Source organism: Falco cherrug, chromosome 4 (assembly GCF_023634085.1).
Source record: "Falco cherrug isolate bFalChe1 chromosome 4, bFalChe1.pri, whole genome shotgun sequence".
Taxonomy (NCBI): domain Eukaryota; kingdom Metazoa; phylum Chordata; class Aves; order Falconiformes; family Falconidae; genus Falco; species Falco cherrug.
The window spans coordinates 66,720,771-66,739,192 of record NC_073700.1 but is presented as its reverse complement, the minus strand read 5'-3'; the positions used below and the strand labels follow the sequence as shown (position 1 = coordinate 66,739,192).

The 18,422-nt window shown below is 42.7% G+C and overlaps 1 protein-coding gene across 13 annotated transcripts in view; it reads right to left on the bottom strand.

Annotated features, from left to right (window-relative positions):
• The window catches only part of ARHGAP12 (Rho GTPase activating protein 12), a 78,204-nt gene extending 64,982 nt beyond the window's left edge, over positions 1 to 13,222 (bottom strand). For 9 of the 13 annotated variants that reach the window (XM_055707352.1, XM_055707354.1, XM_055707353.1 and 6 more), the window contains exons 1-4: positions 11,361 to 11,613; positions 11,202 to 11,268; positions 10,366 to 10,412; positions 6,487 to 7,241 (exon numbers count right to left, since the gene is read on the bottom strand). In XM_055707352.1, the coding sequence (XP_055563327.1) occupies positions 6,487 to 7,241; positions 10,366 to 10,412; positions 11,202 to 11,268; positions 11,361 to 11,469 (978 nt within the window). In that variant the 5' untranslated portion in view covers positions 11,470 to 11,613. Of the gene's footprint in view, positions 1 to 6,486; positions 7,242 to 10,365; positions 10,413 to 11,201; positions 11,269 to 11,360; positions 11,614 to 13,072 lie in introns of those variants that run through there. The other 4 variants (XM_055707360.1, XM_055707363.1, XM_055707361.1 and 1 more) reach the window with 4 other exon arrangements.
• Between the last annotated feature and the right edge of the window lie 5,200 nt (positions 13,223 to 18,422).

The following is an 18,422-nucleotide window of genomic DNA, read 5'->3' as shown; positions in this document are numbered from 1 at the left end:
AGAATAAATTAATTTGTATTTGTATTTGTAAGTGTAATCTAATCCTATGCTGCCCAATTACTCACCATCACAAAGAAAAATCTTCAATTCTTACTATCCTGAAAGACTGTTTTGTCCAATAGCGTTGTCCTTTAGCATTAGAACAAACTCCACATAAGGGCAAAACTCGTTTCTCTCTATCGCTTTTAAATCAAGCATAACTGGCAAGGCACGTCAGAGAAATATCAGCTGTTTGGGTACTAGATACGCATAGATTTTACTTTCCTTTTTTTAAGCACAAATGATTACTATTCCAGAGAGAGCTGCCTAAAAAAAAAAAAGAAAAGAAAAAAAAAAAAAAGAAAAAAAGTGTTCTGCATTTTATTCTACCGAGTCATACGTTCCCTACCGTTTTGTCACACTGCTGTGAAACAAACGATACTTTCTTTAGAATTCTATGAAATAACAGCACATTTATTCCATAGGCAAGCACTGCAATATTAGCCAACTGCCTAGATAGTAACTAGGTAGAGGCATTCCAAAAGCAGTTTTTTATATTCAGAGTTAAGTGCAAGAACAAGATATGATCAAATACTCTCAAACAAAGCAATTTAAGTTTGTTCTGTGTCTGGAGGTTCCCAACTTAAAACTGACAGAAGCACTGCCAAGTGAGAACACGCAAGTCCCTGGTATCTCCAGCTACTTTCAGTTAAGGCAGCAGTCAGACAAAACACCCCTTCCTTGTCCTAGGGCTGCTTTTCTGTTGAAGCATTTACTCCACCATCCATAAGGTTCTGTTGTCATCCCTGCTGAGGGTGGTATTTTGAACTACTTCAAAAGAAAATGCAGGTGAGACAGCTGGCACCAAAACTCATATTGCACACTAGAAATTACACTTATCTAGATGAAGAAAAAAAAAAAAAAGGAAAAAAAAGAAAAAAATCAATTCCATGTTATGATTTATTCCTTAAGCACTGCAGCTTGAGATTCATTTGAGCTAGCAAGCAGTTCTATCAGGATGAAAGGCACAAGTTTATTAATGAAGTTGATGCCTTGGAAGTTCCACTTTATCATTTTCTGCATGAAATTAAGGTAAGTAGGGGTGAAAAATCATAAGATGGTATTGGCAAATGCAGAATTTTAAGAGTGTTCTAGATGTTTGTTTCAATTCTGAAAGCACAAAATGAAACTGCATGTACCAAGTAAGTAGTCCTGTAGTGTACTCAGCTAAGCATTCAAACACCAGTATTAGAACAAGCCAGTCAACTAAAACTAACTTGTCTCCCACATTATGTTTTTTTGACAGTTGCCTTACATAAATTACACTTGTGTTTGTTGTGGCTTTTTTATTTTTCCAAAGGTCAATCTGATTTGCAGCAGGGATGTTCAGAGGAGCATATAGGCTGCAGGCAGTGTTAGTGGGACACAGTGCCCTCTCATTCTAGGGCACTTACATCCAGAATTACTCGGACCAAGAGGGACAACTATCTGCTAGCTGACTTACATATTAAAAATACTGAAACAGGGCTCATCACAAACAGCATCACTGTGAAGTCAAACTATCCAGACCTGCTGTCACTGGGAAAAGGGGGGGAAAAAGACAAAAAAAAACCACCAAAAAAAACAAACAACAAAACCCCACCAAACAACAAAAAAAACCAACCCACATCACAAAATAAAAAAAAAAAAAAAAAAAAAACAGGAAAAGTACTTCTTAAAGGTTCTAAACAGACAATACTGAGCTAGTGATGTAACTTAGAAAACACTTCAAGCTGTTCACAAAGTTCTAGCAGCAGTTACTGAAATTAAAAAAAAGAATTTGTTTTCATGTTTTACAAAATTCCTTAAATATATAAATATAAAGCTTTTAGTTTCCTGCCATTCAAAGTTATTCTTCATCTCATAATGGGCACATTTCCACATCTACGATCATTAGAATAAAAACATTTATTTTAAGGAGTTGAGATTAAAAAGATGGTACTTGAAACATATTTCAAAATATACATGCCACCATTAATCTGCAAACATGCTTGATTTCTTTAAGAAACATGCGCCTGCATATAATGTGCTTCCCTCCTACTGTCAAATTATTTATTCCTTGGAAAAATGAATTCAATAAAAAAATAGAAGCAAATGAATTCTCAGCCCCACAAAACCAGTAACAGCGATTTATTTTAGAGGTTTAATGTTTGACCAACAAAGTCTAACACTAATGCCACCAGTTTTTCAACTAAGTGACAAAGTCAAGAATGCTAAGATCTACAGAAGACGTCTCACATCTTCTAGAAGAAATACACAAAATTTTGTTTTCTCAATTTAAAAAAAAGTTACAACAATCCTACAGAAACTGCAGAGGTAAGACAAAAAGATCTCTTTGCAAGATCTTTACTGCTCAGAATAATCAAAGCAAAACAGCTATCCTAGTGATAATCCCCTTTAGTGCTTCACAGTTTATGCAATAGTCAATTACTAAAGAGGATGAAAGACAGAACTATCTTTGCAAATAGGTCACTGTCTATATTTATAATGAATAAAACCAGCCTGCTGCTAAAAGTAACTTTTAATAAGCATAGAAATTAACATTAAGACAGTGCACATATTTTACTCGTAAATATATTCCAGTCTCCTATGACAGAAGGGGAAGTAACACTCATCAGAAAGTTACTTCATGTAGGTTATGCATTAGCATTACTGAAAGCAGATTTTAATTTTTGCCTGTAACTTTATTCCAAAGTATCATCGTTAAAGATAACACCATTCTTGAAATGATATCTGAACTTACCCAACTCTCCCCCTGTCTCCACCCCTTTCCTCTCTAAAGTCTGTTAGCAGATTTTTACCTGCAAACACTGCCCAAAGCTCCTTTTCAAGAACACTTTTAACGACTTCAACTTTTCTTTCTTGTTCAGGCATGCCTAAACACAATTTTTTTCTTCAGCAAAACTACTCAGGGTTCTACTGCACACTACTGGGACCTCCCATCTGCTGCTTTCAAGTATTGTCCATTTTCTTCTGCTATAGAATTCTCCTCTTCCAAAATTTTCCTTTCCCCCCCCCCATCTCTGGCCTCTGAGGAGTATTTTCTGCCCTCCCCGTGGGATCACAACATCACAACTGATACCTTTTTCCTAAAATTTTACTGACTTTTACTGATTCTCACAGCTTCAAGTGCCACCACCGCATCAGTGACTCTTACACCCAGCTATGCACTCCTGAACCATTTCACTCAATTCCAATTCTACCTGCAGTTACTGTCTCCACCAGAGATTTAAATCCGTTTAAATTGGAGCTTGTTTGCCCTCAAGCCTTACTTCCTCTAATTACCTCCAGCCTTCCTACAGTTCAAGTCCATAAACTAACATCTGATCCTTACAATGCCTTATGCACCGGAATTGCACCCAATAGTTGGAATTTCTTTGCATAAAGTGTCAAGAATATTTACTACCCAGTCCTGGTCTTCTTGACCAGATCATTTGCTTACATCTTCATTAGCAAATTCTTCTGCTCATACTGTTGCCCCTCTATCCGTCATTTCACATAATAGTTCAACTGCTAAAAAAAAAAAAAAAAAAAATCCTTCCTTTACGCAGTACTTTGGAGACTCTGGATCTTCCAGTATTTCCACAGCCAGCAAGCCTATGAGCTAAGACTGTATAGCTGCAGAACCTGCACTTCATTACTGGAAAGGAGAAGGAGGATAACCTTCAGAGAATAATGTAGCCACCTCTTAGAAGAGTCTCTTAACAGAAACATTCCTCTGCATCTCGTACATTTGTACTCAGGATAGCAAAAACACACTGAAGGTTGGGCTAGGGCTTAATACTAGTGTCACCTCAACACACCCCAAAGATCACCTAGGCAAAGGTGTTATTACAAAGGTCATTCTAGCTTCTAATCTTACAAATTTAAGAGAAAACACCTGTAGCTTCGACTTTATTATAATGCAGACTGCACAAAAATGAACTCCACAGCAGGCAGGGGAGGGAGAACCACAGTCAGTCTTGTGAAGTGAAATCCTGTTTGTGCGTGAAAGCTGGGAACTTGATGTTCTCACTACAGAGTAAGAGCTATAAAAACAGCTTTCTGAGCCATTAATTTCTGCACAGCTGATTTCTACTAAACAATGCTCATTATTGAAAGAATTTTAAAAAAAACGCGAGGCTGTTCCAGTGAGAAGGCTGGCATTCTGGATATCTAGACTGAGCTAACAGTGACATCAGTGCTACTATTGCTATAATCCCTATGGCTACTAAATGTCAAATATTTTCAGTGTATTTAAAGAGCTTGTGATTGTGCACAATGAGGTTAAGTTACTTCACAGTTTTAAAATACAACAACTGCAAGGTACAGTGGGCATCTGCACTCTTGTCACCCAAGACCACAACAATGGCAAGTTCTTCAGTAGTATCAATCAAAAACTGCCATGCTTTTTCCACAGCCAAAATTTAGCATGTTTAGGATTTGTAATTATTAAGTGTTGTGAAAGCTCCCATTCTTCAGACCTTCCATAACCCAGTGAAGTCTACAAGTATGTGCACAGCTGCCCCACTGAAATCCAAACTTATAAATAGGTTGTAGCACTGAGTCAAGTATATTTGGGAGGATGGGAAGGTGAAAAAAGGGGAAAAGACTAAGTTTCACTGCATCAACAGTCACAAAGTCCAGTAGAAACTGAGCAGCAGGCCACATTTTTCTTATTGACAAAAGACACCCAAGTAACATTAATTTAATGTACTTCAGAGGAGATACATCAAACTATAGTCAACATATAGTAGAAGGAAGTGTCTTAAAATACAATGTAAACTTTAGTGTGGTAAACTATTTAAAGTAGGATATACCTTCAAGACATGTTTCTAAAATATCTAATAATTATTTTATCTTTCCAAGTTCTAAGTGGCTCATATCAACTACAGTTAGCTAGGACACTGCTTTAAAGACAGTGCAGGAAAACTGTACAATCTTCATGCTGCACAAGCAAGAAATTACTAAAAAGAAATTAAATTCAGTAATCCTATTTATTCCTTATTATGGGGGGGGGGGGGGGGGGGCGGGGCACGACAGGGCAAGTGTTACAATAAAACTGCCATAAAAGATACAAATATTAGAAGCATGAAGTCCCACAACTAAAGAAACTCTGCATTTCAAGAATAAGGCCAAAAACAGAGTAAGATATTGAAAAACTACTGATTGAGTATTTCAATAAATGTGTGTGTATACACATACACAAGCTCATACAGTTCAAGACTACATAATCACCCAATCAATCCTGTATCTTTAAGATCTTCCCACACTCACTCATTAAGCAGCTTTGTCTTAATTGTGTCGTATTAGCAAAGTACCAATTCACAGCTTTCCATGGTAAGATTTTTATTTTTAAAGTTAGCATCAACTTTCATTTGAACATCACGCTCTGTACTCTGAATACATGCTGGCAAGCAGGACATACTATAATGATCAGTTTGTACCCAAGCGACAACAGTTTCACACTACAGAGTAAGAAAGTTCAAGACTAGGGAGCTTTTAACCTTAGAATTACTTTAAAATCATTTAACATCTCCCTACAGAAAGACCGGGGTGGGGGGTGTGTGTGTGTGATGCGGGGGAGTTATCTATATACATACATAATTATATGTATGTACATGTACATCATTGGTTCAACAACAAACCTGGATTACAGTAGACTAATCAACTTGGTTACCCGTACCAGAAGTGACCTGATTATCTAAGTCAGAGTGATAACCTTTTGTTGGGGGTGGGGGAGTCCTGTTAAAAAAAAAAAAAATCAAAAAGTGAGAGAAACCACTTTACTAAGGAAAAAGGCAATCAATGCTCTGTTTCAGTCTGAAGTGGGAGTACATCATTCCTGAGATTCTTCCATACTAATTAACAAACTCACATGTTTTAAATTTTAATCCAGAGCAAAGTTGTAAGGAGCAGAACTGGCAAGGCTGACTCATTACAAGCGTCTACAAATAAAATGATCAAGCCAGAAATTAAACTCCATATAAATCTCAAGGGTTCCATTTTAAACTATTAAATTCACTAGTATACCAACTTTCAACTCTCACACTATCTATCCACATACTTGGGAAAAGCTGACAGTAACTAGCACTATTACTTCAATAAGCCAAGAGGTGAAGTGTTACTGCAGTAGGCTTCCTTCCTCTGAAAGAAAATATAACACAAATTCAGTGTCATCTCAAAACAATCTTAATGAAGAACGAACAAAACAGAACATTTCTGTAATGTTCAATCACAGGCTAACGTAAATGGAATTAATCCCCAAAGCCAAGTACTTCTGCAAGGAATAAAGCTATACACATCAACTGTTTAGACTTCAATAACCAGTTCATGCCAATAGGACATTTTACTTAATCTGAATTTATTAGGAACAAATCTCAAAGCAGCAGCAAGCAATTATGGCAATAAGGAAATGAGAGAAAAAAAGAAGAAAAAAACAACAAAAGACACACACAGACCCCTAAGAGGGGCCATTTTTCAGCTTACCTGCACTTGTTCTGTGGAGCTACTACTGAGTTCATCTCCAGACTCCGAATCGTGGTGAACCTTTTCTGAGCCTTCTCCTGCTGAATCACAAGATTGTTCATGTAAAAAGCTCGTCTTCTCTATTTCCAAGAACTCTGGACATGGGAAGTGACCCATGGAGATGGTTCTATACTGATTGGAAACCCTGGGAGACTGCAACTCATTGTTAAGTTTTCCATTGTTTTGGGTAAGGTCCAGACTCAAACCAAGAGTTTGACCAGGGCTATTGTTTGGTCCCAGATTTTGGTTGGCATCTCGAACTAAGCAAGACACTTGAACTGGAGAAGATTTTCCAAAACTAGAAAGCTCTGGTGACTTATTCACATTTTCTGTCGATCTCTGTAATCCATGTGTCAACTTCAAAGCATTATTTGGCAGCATGCTTGCCTGCTTCACAGGTGGCATCAGCGCTTTTCGTGGTATTTCCTTCACATACTGTGCTGGCACATAAAAAGGTTTGGAATTTTCATCTCTTTTGACTTGCCACCAGTCATCATTAGTCTTTTTCACTAAGATGTATTTCTCTCCTTGTTTAATCACAATTTTCTTGTCCTTAGCCTCATACTCATAGTCGTACTCCACTTCAATGTACAATTGTCCTGGAAGGATCTTCCCACCTTTATCAGCCATTTCTATTTGAAAAGATTTCACCTTTTCAGGCAAAAGGTAAGCCACATTCTGTTTCAGAAGTGTTAGTTTCCTGTTGATAATCAGAGCTGTAAGGCAAAAAAAAAAAGTTATAAAGTGATTGTTTAGAAGCACTTCAGAGGAAAATAATTTCAAAAATACACCTGCCTATACAATTTGTCAACCTCAGACTAATTAATTGATGGAAACATGCAAGACTTTCAGATATCTTTCACAGTGATAAAGCAGAAAGTCAGTAGAACAACTTAGTCACTGATTTAATTCTCCTCTTCACACATGCCTCCTGCTATCAAGTGGCTCATTAAGCCTGTTGTTTCTATTACTAAATAATGTTGATTGATCATTGGGGGCTTGCTGAGGGAACCAGTCTGAGTCAATCCCCTGCTTACACACAGACTTAATTTCTTCATAGAACTGTGTTACTACACTGTTTTTAATAAAAATATTCAAAAGGGGAATATTATTTGCTTATTTTGATTCCTCTTTCACTTCAAGAGCCCCTTCAGAGCACGCAAAACTCCTTACAAAATCCCTGAAATCTTATTTCCAACACTACACCCCAGTCATCAGATTCAACATGGATGGGCTGGCAATCCTTGAACCACCTGCCTAACCTTCACCTAACTGGAGAAGGAGATGGCTGGGGAGCTCTGTGACCCACACTGTCCAAAGCTGCAGATCATGTTGCCTGTGCATCTAGCCGTCGTCTACAAGACAAGTGGTATGATTACTTTATTATTTATTTCTTTAAATTGCTAGTATAATTGCAATATAGAATTTCATCTATGACCATGGTAGTATTAGATTAAAGGATTCAATGTTTCCAAGATACTTTGGTTTCAGTGGTTTAAATTCTGCATACTTCCTTTGCTCTTAAGGGAGCTTTTTGTGGTATTTACCTTACAGAAAGTCTGATCTAAACAAAAGTTCAAAGGCTAAAACAGAAAACACAGACAAGAAACCCAACAATAATGAAACAGGACTACAAAACAAAAATGGATAACAAACGAAAGGATAATACACAAAAATTTTGAAAAGGACTTTCAGCATTTTATAATCCATTGTATCCACACCCATGAACTACAAGTCCTCTCTCAACATATAGTGTCAGTCTCAATTCATGAGTGGATAACCATCAGTCTTGCCAACTTAGACTGAACATAACATAGTAAGTTAGCATAAAATACAAGATTTCTTAATCTTGAAAATCAAAGCAGGTAAGTAAAGGGGAAGATCTCCAGTATTCAAAGAGAATGTAGGAGAATTCAAGTAACATGCTGCCACATTTAATCTTACAAAGATTAAACAAACAAATCTTTTTGGAAAAAAATGCTTGTTTCCCAAATGAGAAAAAATACACAGAAACTTGCAGCTCTGCAAGTTATGACTTTGTGATAAGATTTGTAGCATCTACCCTGCCACAGAGTGGACAAACGCAATTCCATGCAGGCACACACAAGGAGAGTGAACTCTGCTAAGGACAGAAAAAGCAAAAAAAGACTTCTGGGGAGAACTGAAGCAGACATGCCCAACAGTTCTTCAATTTTTCTTTCACCATTTCTGCTATTTGGTCTGAGCCTTGGGGGGTGGGGGGTGGGGGCGGGGAAATCAACACATTTCCCACATAACTGTAAAAAAGAAGCTAAAAAGCTCAAGCATGAAGCCATATAGAAGTGCCCATCTTTAAACTGTGTCCTTCTCTCTCCCACAGTCCGTCTTCTCTTACTTCCAGGAACCATTTCCTACAGGTAACTTGAAAGCTACCACCATTTGCAAGACTTCAAATGGAATCACAAATTCAGACTTAAAATTTTATCAAAAACTTGGCAGAAGGATGGTACCACGTTCAACAAAGCTGACGGAAGGAACACAAAGCAGTACAGAAGAATACTAGTATTCTGGTGTTTACTATAAAATGGTACATTGAAATTCACAGTATTACAGCCTATTTAGAGCCTTGATACAAAAACTTGTTTACTTGCTGTTCTACATAAACAGGTACTTTTAAGTGCAACTCTGCATTTGGCTAGCAAGGGTAGCAGAAGATAAACAAATTGCAGCCATTCCCACTCTCCTCCTAATTTGGGAAGCTCTGCCATACAATCGTCATTTTTTTCCCTGTTACTAAACCTGACTCCCCTGAACACTTCTTCAAAGCTGCTAACAACCCCTTACGCTTCAAGGTCATATACCAGAAAAATGTGTTTCTGAGTTAGTCTGCCTCTACAGTCTGCTACCTTGGAAGGTGAAATGGAGGATGAGGAGCCATTCACACTGTTTTTCCTTCTCCCACACGGAAACAAAACAAAAACAAAACAAACCAAAAAACCCCATAAGGCTGTGGTTGCCCATAGGGCTACCAAGTGTTTAAAACCTTGGGGGTTTCATTTCTCTTTGGTCAGTACCATATAACTACTTATTGGGAACACACACTTATTTTTCAAGACAGATAGGTTCAGTAAGTTGCATAAAAAACTCCAGAATTTTAAGAAATACAAGTCAAGTAAGATACAGTAGCTACAAAAATAGCTCTATACCCTTTTGAAGTCAGTTTTGCAGCCCCATCCCTTTAAAAAAACCCAACCAAAACAAAAAAAAACCACTATCACCCAACAAAAATAAGTTGCACAATTTTTGTTCTTTCATCCAAGCTGCAAATATCAAGTCAGTAGCAAACATCTGGTAATGCTGAACATATGAACAAAAGGAGACAGGCTATATTCCGTGTTTGGCCAGAACACTAGAACAGTTTTATAAGCAAGCAAGGCTCTGATTCTCCATCTCAATGGAGAAAAGCAAGTTACCTACAGTACAGGTGAGAAATCCTTCTCAGTAAGTTTAACAAATACCAAGATGAACCCTGTAGGTCTGCAAACTACCACCATTGCCTGGATTTCACAGACCCAAATACATTATTTATTTTTTTTAATGCAGCTGTTGTGCCACAGAAGGTAGACTGCCCACTGCAATATCCTTTCAAGGGTCCACCTATCTGTCTCACGGAACTCAAGTTAAAGAGCCATGGAAGCCTTGGCCAAACCTCTACTGCAACGGGCTTAGAATAATTCAGATGTGAATACAGTACTGACTTTTGGAGCACCAACTTCACCTCTGCTGCTAGTCAACAACTGAAGCAATACGGTAGAGCAGACCTTGTAACCTCACTGCATTATTTTTTTTCTTTACTATTACCTGTAATGCTGGATGGCACCCACTTTCGTAAAGAAGGTTGAAAAACCCTAATCAGAGGACGATAAGCATGAAAAGTTGTTTACTTCCACAGAAGACATCTGTAAGCTTTAACACCTTAAATAATGTGGCAATACCCAAATACGAGATTAATAACAACAACTGGCCCCACTAACAAAGACCTAAGAAAACTTATTTATTATTATTCCACCAAAACGCAGACTCGGGCCACACTGTTGTCCCGGTGAAGAAAAACCCCATTACTACAGAGTAACTAATGTGAGGTGGGCTCCGTGCCCCCGCGGCAGCACATCGCACGGCTGCAGGGAGCGCTCCTGCTGCCCGGAGGGGACCCCCGCGGCTGGGCGCAGCAGCCCAGCACCTGCCACGCTCGGGAAGAGGATCTTCCCCTGGATACCCGATTTCCGATGGGAACCGTTCCCACCTCTTACTCAGCAGCTAAGGCTGAGTAAGGCTGGCAGCCTCCAGTGTTTGTGGCGGTCTGCTCCTCCTCCTCCTCCCCTCCCCCGCCCCGGGGGGGCGGCGGGGGGGGAACGTCGCATCGAGGCGGGGGTCTTGCACACAAAACATTTGCCTCTAGCTAAATTTTAGGGACATCCACACAAAACGAGGCCTTTTCCAAACAGACCCCCATGTGCCAGCTTGAGCCCCTCGGAGGGGCTGGGTTGGGAGAGCTGCGGGCTCGCCCAGAGGCAAGCCTGTCCTAGGGCGACCCAGCCCCTCCGAGGGGCTCAAGCTGGCACATGGGGGTCTGTTTGGAAAAGACCTCGTTTTGTGTCCCCCGCAGCACCCCACCTTCACTGCAGAATGACCCTCACTTCGCTGGTCTTGAAACACACGTAAATGGTCTTGAAAGAAGCACGGTCCCAACACAGCCACAGAATCCTAAGTGTGATCATATATGATACAAATGCAATCTGATCATGTATCATAGCTAATATGACCACCCCTAACTTCACCATTTCCCCAGAACTCACGACCAAAAATCAGGAGGCACGCAATAGGTGTTCCACATCTTGAAATTATCAGGCACCAAGTATTTTCTTCTGATCTTCTAGAACCAGGTAACTGAGACTGCAGGTACATTAAAAATACTTTTTGGGGTTTTTTTCTTAGTCGTCATGGCTACGGAATTGTTACTTATTTAAAATACAAACAGATAATAAATTATTTAAAATGCCACTGAGGATGTTAACCGATTGCCTTAAAATTCTTCCTGTGACCTTGTTCACGGTGTCCTACAAAGCAGCAGCAGTTGACTTGTGTAATCTTTTTCCATTTTCAGCATCAAACTTCACTCACTACTAAAATGAACCCTTCCGCAGTGCCGATACAGAAATAAACTCAATTACTGAAGCTAAATTAGGATAAGTTCTTAACAGTTCAGGCCAGATTAGATCCCCTGGCTACAGCTCACTAAACTCTAAGATTGCTGCTTCTCCCCGGGCAGTTTTTTTAGGAGTTCAAGCCGTACTGCACAACCACTGCTTGGCAGCCCGGTCCCACAATAACCTCGTCGGAATTCAACCCTATTCATGCCTTTCTTCCCAAGGGGCTCCACTCCTTTCCCGCACAACTTGCTCCTCTGCCAGTACTTGCATGCAGACAACCAGCCCTCACCAGCGCCTGTAAAAACCGCCTTCTACGAAGTGTACATCCACAGCATGCAAAAGTTGTGCAAAAATAGATGCAAAGATGCAAATGCAAACAACAGATATAGACAAAACACGACCGCTTACAAGCTTATGAAAACAAGCTTAATCCGTAACTGTTTCCTCAGAGATTACTAACCCAGCAGTCGAGCACTATTTTCAAATAAAATAGCTTCCCAGCGCTCACACGTCCTTGAAAATTAAAGGCATAATAAGTAACCATTTAATAATTGCCAATGACTCAGAGCACTGAATAAGCGATGCATTTTAAACAACTGTCAGGACAACTTCTCAAGCCACGCTGCAGCACCCCACACCTTGACGAGCTTCCAGCGCATCACCAGCCCACTCGCCCCTCGTTGCGGGCTTTTGTTAAGTTGCCGACTCCAAGGACCGGCTGCGAACAGCGCGGCAAACCCGCCCCGGCCGCCCCCACCAAGCCCCCCGGGGCTGCCGCGCTCAGGTTAACCCAGAGGCGCCCAACGCCCCGGCTCCGCGGGGCGCCCGGGGAGGCCGCCCGGGAGAGGCCGCCCAGGCGCCGCTGCCCGCCGCCTCCCTTTGTCTCCCGCCGGCCGCGGCCCCCGCAGGTGAGCGCCGCTTGCACAAGGCGGGTCGGGCGGCCCTGCCCGGCCTCCGCGCCGCCCCGGCACCGCGGGCCCACCGGCAGCGCCCAGGTGCGGAGCTGCCTCCCGCCGCCGCCGCCAACGACGACTCGGCGCTGCCGGCGACGCCTGGGGAACGAAGCCGCCGCCGCCACCGGGGGCACCGCGGGGCGGCGGCGCCGCCCAGAACCCCCGCCGGCCGCCTGGCACAGGAGGCGCTCCCCGGCGGCGGCCCGGCAGAGGGAGGGCGGCGGCGAGGGGCCGGGGCCGCCGCGGCGAGCCAGTCCCGGCGCGGCCGTGCCCGTGCCTGTGCCCGTGCCCGTGCCCTCCGCAGGGCCACCCTGCCCTGCCCGATTGTCCCGGCGGCGCCGCGCTCCTCCCCGCCCTCCCCCTTCCTCCTTCCCCCGCGCCGGGCCGAGAGGCGCGGCCCCTTACCTGCCTCGGCGGCGCGGCCGGGCCCAGGCCCCGCTTCAGTCGCGGCCGCTCCCGCTCGCTGCTCGCCCTCCCCGCCAGCCGCTGCCCCGGCGCCCGCCCGCCCCGCGCCCAGTGTCAGCTCCGGGGCACGGCGGCGTCACCGCTCCCCCGTCACGTGCCGGGGGCGGGGCGCGGGGCGGGGCCAGGCGGAGGTACGGGGGGTGTGGCGGGGGGGCGGGCGCCGCGTGCCCCGGTTCCCGCCGGCCCCGGACGGCCAGGCAGCGGTGGCGCGTGGGTCTCGCCCCGCCCCGGCGCGGTGCGGTCAGCGGGGTGCGCGGGGCCCCGCCCGCCCGGGCACCTCGCGCTTCGCCGTGCGGCCGCCGGGGCCGGAGGCGGGTTCGCCGCGGGGTCCCGCGGAGCCGCCCTCGACAGCATGCCCGGGGGCCCGGCGCTGAGCCCCGGCACCGCCCCCGCCGCCCGCTCGGGGGCCCGGTCTCGCCGGCCCGGCTGGAGCTGGGCTCCGCGGGAGGCCGGCCCGGCAGCCCCCTCCCCGGCGAGAGAGCTGGGGGGGGCCGCAGCCCGGCGGGCGGCGCGCGGCCTGGCCTCCGGCGGGACGCAGCTCCCGGTGCGGAATGGGTGAGCGCACGGGTGACCCCCGGCGCCGCCCGCCGGGCTCGTCCTCTGCTAAAGCAACCCGGGGCCGCTGCCCGGGCGAGAACCGCCCCGACCCCCGTGGCAGAGTCGGTGCCTCGGCCTCTCCGTCAGTAGCAAAGAGAACAGACGGACGGAGAACAGGAGCTACAGCCCTTCCTCGCTGCAACCGGGGCTCACCGGTAACGGAAGAAACCACCATTCTTAAACAGTCTGACCAAACAGAAATAACAAGAAATGGCCCTATCCAGTTATTCCCAGTTAATTTGCTTGGCATATCTTATTATGCTGGTAAAAGTTGTCAAACATCCAGTTTGGGAATGCTTAACATGGCCTTCACAGCATTTTCAAATTGTAAGGAATCTTATCTTTCTCTTTCAAAAAATAATGATATCCCGTCCTCGTGGTTGCAGAGACAACCTTGAGAGCGTGAACTGGCTGTAGCGGATCCAGTGCTATCTGAACGAATCTGCAAACATCCTGCAACAACGGCACCAAGATGCGTAAACTGTCTGCCTTCTATTAATCTAATCAAGGCTAATGTTGGCCGTAATTTTCTTTGATTATTGTAACACACAGAAGGAGGAAGGAGATAGTAAAAGGTGGGGAAGAATGAGTTTACCAAAGCGAAAGGCGATGAGAAGAGACCTGAGGAGCGCAAGCAGGAGAAAGGGACCAAAAAGGTAGAAATTGCATCAATAGTGCAGCTGAGCACGTGGGCACATTTTCATATTGAATGTTATTTCCAATACCAATATTTCCTTCGTGCCTCGCATCAGGTGTATGTGACAACATGCAAGACAAGCAGTAAACACTGCAAATACCTTAAAGCTTTGCTTCTGTGTGGCTTAGCCTGAATACTTGTGAAACGTCCCCTTGTCACCAAGGATCGTCTGACTTGGGGCTGCCTGTCCACAAGATGTCATTATTAAAATCTTGTTGATATTGTAAGGTTGATACCACTGTCCCACCTACCCTTTTCAGCAGTTATTCACAGTCTGGAAAAACAGACTAGAGACTTGTATTTCTTAGATTGTAAGGGAAACGACATCTTGTATGCAGATGTCCGTTATTTATCATTAAAAGGCAAAAAGACATGTTAAAAGGACTGTAGTTTTGTATTCATACTTACTTTTTTGTAAATTATATGAAAAAGATACAGAGTTATTTGGGGTATGGTGTTCAGTTGGGTGTTTTTGTCTAATGGGATTCTATCTGTATGCGCCGTTCTGTGGTGGAAAATAATATACTTGAGACACTTGGGAATTTCGGAGCAATCTGGCCTATATTTTACCTACTGACATGCCTGAGGTATACATAAAAGCATCTCAAAAATCATAGTAACCATGATGTAATTATCCTTCGGTGCTGCCGAGGCCTCACTAGAATGCTGCAGGATATGGCATTAGTGATTCAGACTGAGGCACTCTTCCCTCTGAGTCAGTGTTGAACCAATGGTCCCACATAATATCAACATGCATAACAGAGCAGAAGGTGCCAGAAGATACGTAATTTAAAGTCCCTGCCCAAGTGCAGTCATGAAAGATTCCACATTACAAATAAATGGTCCAGCTCAAGCTCCAGTTTTAGCATCTGTGACATACTCTGCCTGTGATTTCTGTATCTAAGAGCTGAAGTTCACAACCTTTACTGACTGTGATTTGTTTTTCCTGGAGATGTAGGGTGGCTGTCATACTGACAGAAGGTACTGTATGTATGTGTTAGGTGGAAAGATCCAGTACACAGGATCCAATCCCTCACAAATCTCAGACTGGAAGAACTGCCAACTACAATTGCTTTATGTAGTATACATGAGCTATGGTAGAAACTACAGGATCCTTCATTCATATATCTATTGCGTTCTGAATGTTTTATATCATAACTCACACAAAGACATCCGTCTCTTGTCTTTCTAAATTGTTTCCTTATGAAAAGCCAGCATTTGAACTGTGTCTGTTCATCCTGTTACGCCAAACCTTCAAAACCTTTGTCCAAATTTAACTATGTTTGCCAAAAGGGAGCTGTCTCAAAGGTAATTCAGCTCCCATAATTATTTTTTTTTGAAAGCAGGTAGCCGTATAGTGCTGCAGGAGAAGCCACATAAGGAATTGGCATGCTAAATGCCTCAATTGTGGAGAAAAAGTTGACCCAACACTTAAAATCTATCATAGAACACAAATCCAGAGAAAACAAGTTTCATAGTTCTGAAAATCCAGTCTTGGAAAGATCCATTTGTGATGTTTGAATTGGACATAGAAAGGATGCTTTCTCTCCTTAGATTCAAAGTTCTGAAACACCAGGGTCATGTGTATAAAAATCTGAGCTCATTAAATTTGAAGGGCAAATTCCCATTTTACTTTTTTGCTCATTTTTTTTTCTGAGTCCTCTATTTCAGATCTCTGCAAGTTCAGCTGTCCATTATTTTATGCGTCAGTCACAGTAATTCTAGATGCGTGTCATGTCTTAATGCATTTGAAATGCGTATCTGAGGTTGGATGTTGCTGTCCTGTTACTCGTAACGCCAGGATTGATATTAGGTAACCAACAGAAATGTGCTGCTTAAAACACAAGCGGTGTTAAATCCCGGTTGTTTATTCATTGGCTGCCACCCCCCACCCCTTACCAAACAGACTAATCTCATGAACTATGTTGATTCTTTCTTTTGGAAATGGCTGAGAAGGCAAATACAAGTTTTCTCACAGCTAACAGGCAGACACTGCAAATATCTACCTTGCTCATTTTGCTGTTTCCTTGGGTTTTCATTCCTTTTTTCAGACTTTTTCTCTGCGTTTGGTCTTACAACCTCAGTAGTGATATGCTCTAGAGAAACTATTCTGAATTTGCACTTAACTAAGCAAACAGTTCTGACAGAGAATGTTTTCATTTTACTTCGAATACTACTTATAAACTGTATTTTATAAAATGTTGCAACTTGCCTGATAGAAAGCACATCACCTGGGGCATCTCCTGTCTGCTCTGCTCCTACTCTCACTTTTTTGACAGCTTCTAGCCTCTCACCTCTATCTAAAAATACTTTACCACCTACACATATGCACACAATCAGTTCCTCCTTTCTCTTCTTTCTCACTGCTACAAAAGCACTTTTTAACAAAGTGCAGATACTGTGGGCTTTTTGCATGAACTTGTCAATTTACTCCCCATCTCCTGACTCCAGTAACAGATGAGACACTTTCATTTATATAACTGTGCATTATAAGGAAAATAAACTGAAAAAGGGATAATGAAAGAATATAGAAGAAGGAACCCATATTTCTCAGAAGTTCAGTGAAGAACTTTCACCATGATGCTACAAAGGAATGTTCTCTGCCTTAAGGAGGAACTTTTATCCACAGTTCGGAGATTATTTGTTTTACTGTGAAAAATCAGGGAGGAATTTGTAGGATTTTTCTACCTTGCCAGAAGATTATTTTTGTAAATCGTGTTAGCTAGACTGGGCTGTGGTCAGCGCATGCTTTCACTTTGTGCTGTTCATTTGCCAGATGGTCATTGTGGTGCCCAGTATTTGTATCTCTCTCTCTGAGATCATGCAGTGGTAGCTGTCACAGAAATCCAAATACGCCTATTGCTTGTATTAGCAGTCTCAGATTGCATGTAAAGAACAATTTTTTACAACTATCTGATTGTCAGTGTTACTAAAGAACAAAGTGAGATTTGTTTTGGCCAAACTGTTCCTTTAATTCTTCTCTTGCCAAGACCATGCTCACTACTTACCTGTGAAGGTAAACTGTTTATCACTTTTCTCTTCTTGAGCACAGTATTCCAAACTGTATCACTTTGATGTGGAACATAAAAATACACCTCTGAGTCACAGCACAGAATTAAGAGTGGAGGAAGGTATTGAATAATTTTCTGTCAGAATTGCTAAAGCAGACAATGGGTGGAGGACATTTCTTTGTGCTACTTTGACTTAAGACCTTTGCCTAAGCTAAATCTTGATCAGCTCTGCACAGCTAGTCATGTCTTGATCTAGCCACCATTTGAACTAACAGGCCATACAAAAGGCACAATTAATCTTTCAAATAATAATATCTCTTTCATGGAATAAACCTGTAATGAAAGGAATGGATATTCAAAAAGCACAATGTAAATGTCCATTTATACCTTGGAGAATTAAGAGTCCTGCACCAGTGTCTTTAATTTCTAAAAGTACCTTATTTTTTGTCTAATGAAAAGGAAAGAATTGTGTTTATGAACCAGTGATAAGCAAAATCAAAAGAAATATAAAGATATTACATGGCTGTGCAAAAAGAATTAAATAAACCCTTGTGTGTTAAATGTTTTATTCGTATTGAAGTTCATTTTGTTATACTGTGCAGAGTTCAGGCTTAGAGAAGATACACGAAGGAGTTTCTAGTTCCCTAAATCACTTAAGTTCAGAATTCACGCGAGTGCAAGAGCTCAGCATGGTTCAGTGAGCAACTAATTAGCTCTGCTAATCCCATGCAACCTCAGAGGCTTCTCAAGGTCCAGTAACATTCCCAGTGGACAGTCAAAGTGAAGTTCTGTGAGGTTGTCCAGTTTATGCTGAATGCTATTTCTGGGGAATAGCAGAGATTGATAGACTGGATGGGAGTCACCTCAGCTTAACGGGGATAGCTAAAAGTCAGGGGAGAGGTTCATTCTGCCAAATTTTTCGGGGTATCTATTAGTATGTATCTACATCAAAGGTAGATGCCTAAGCTCCCTGGAAAATCAGTGG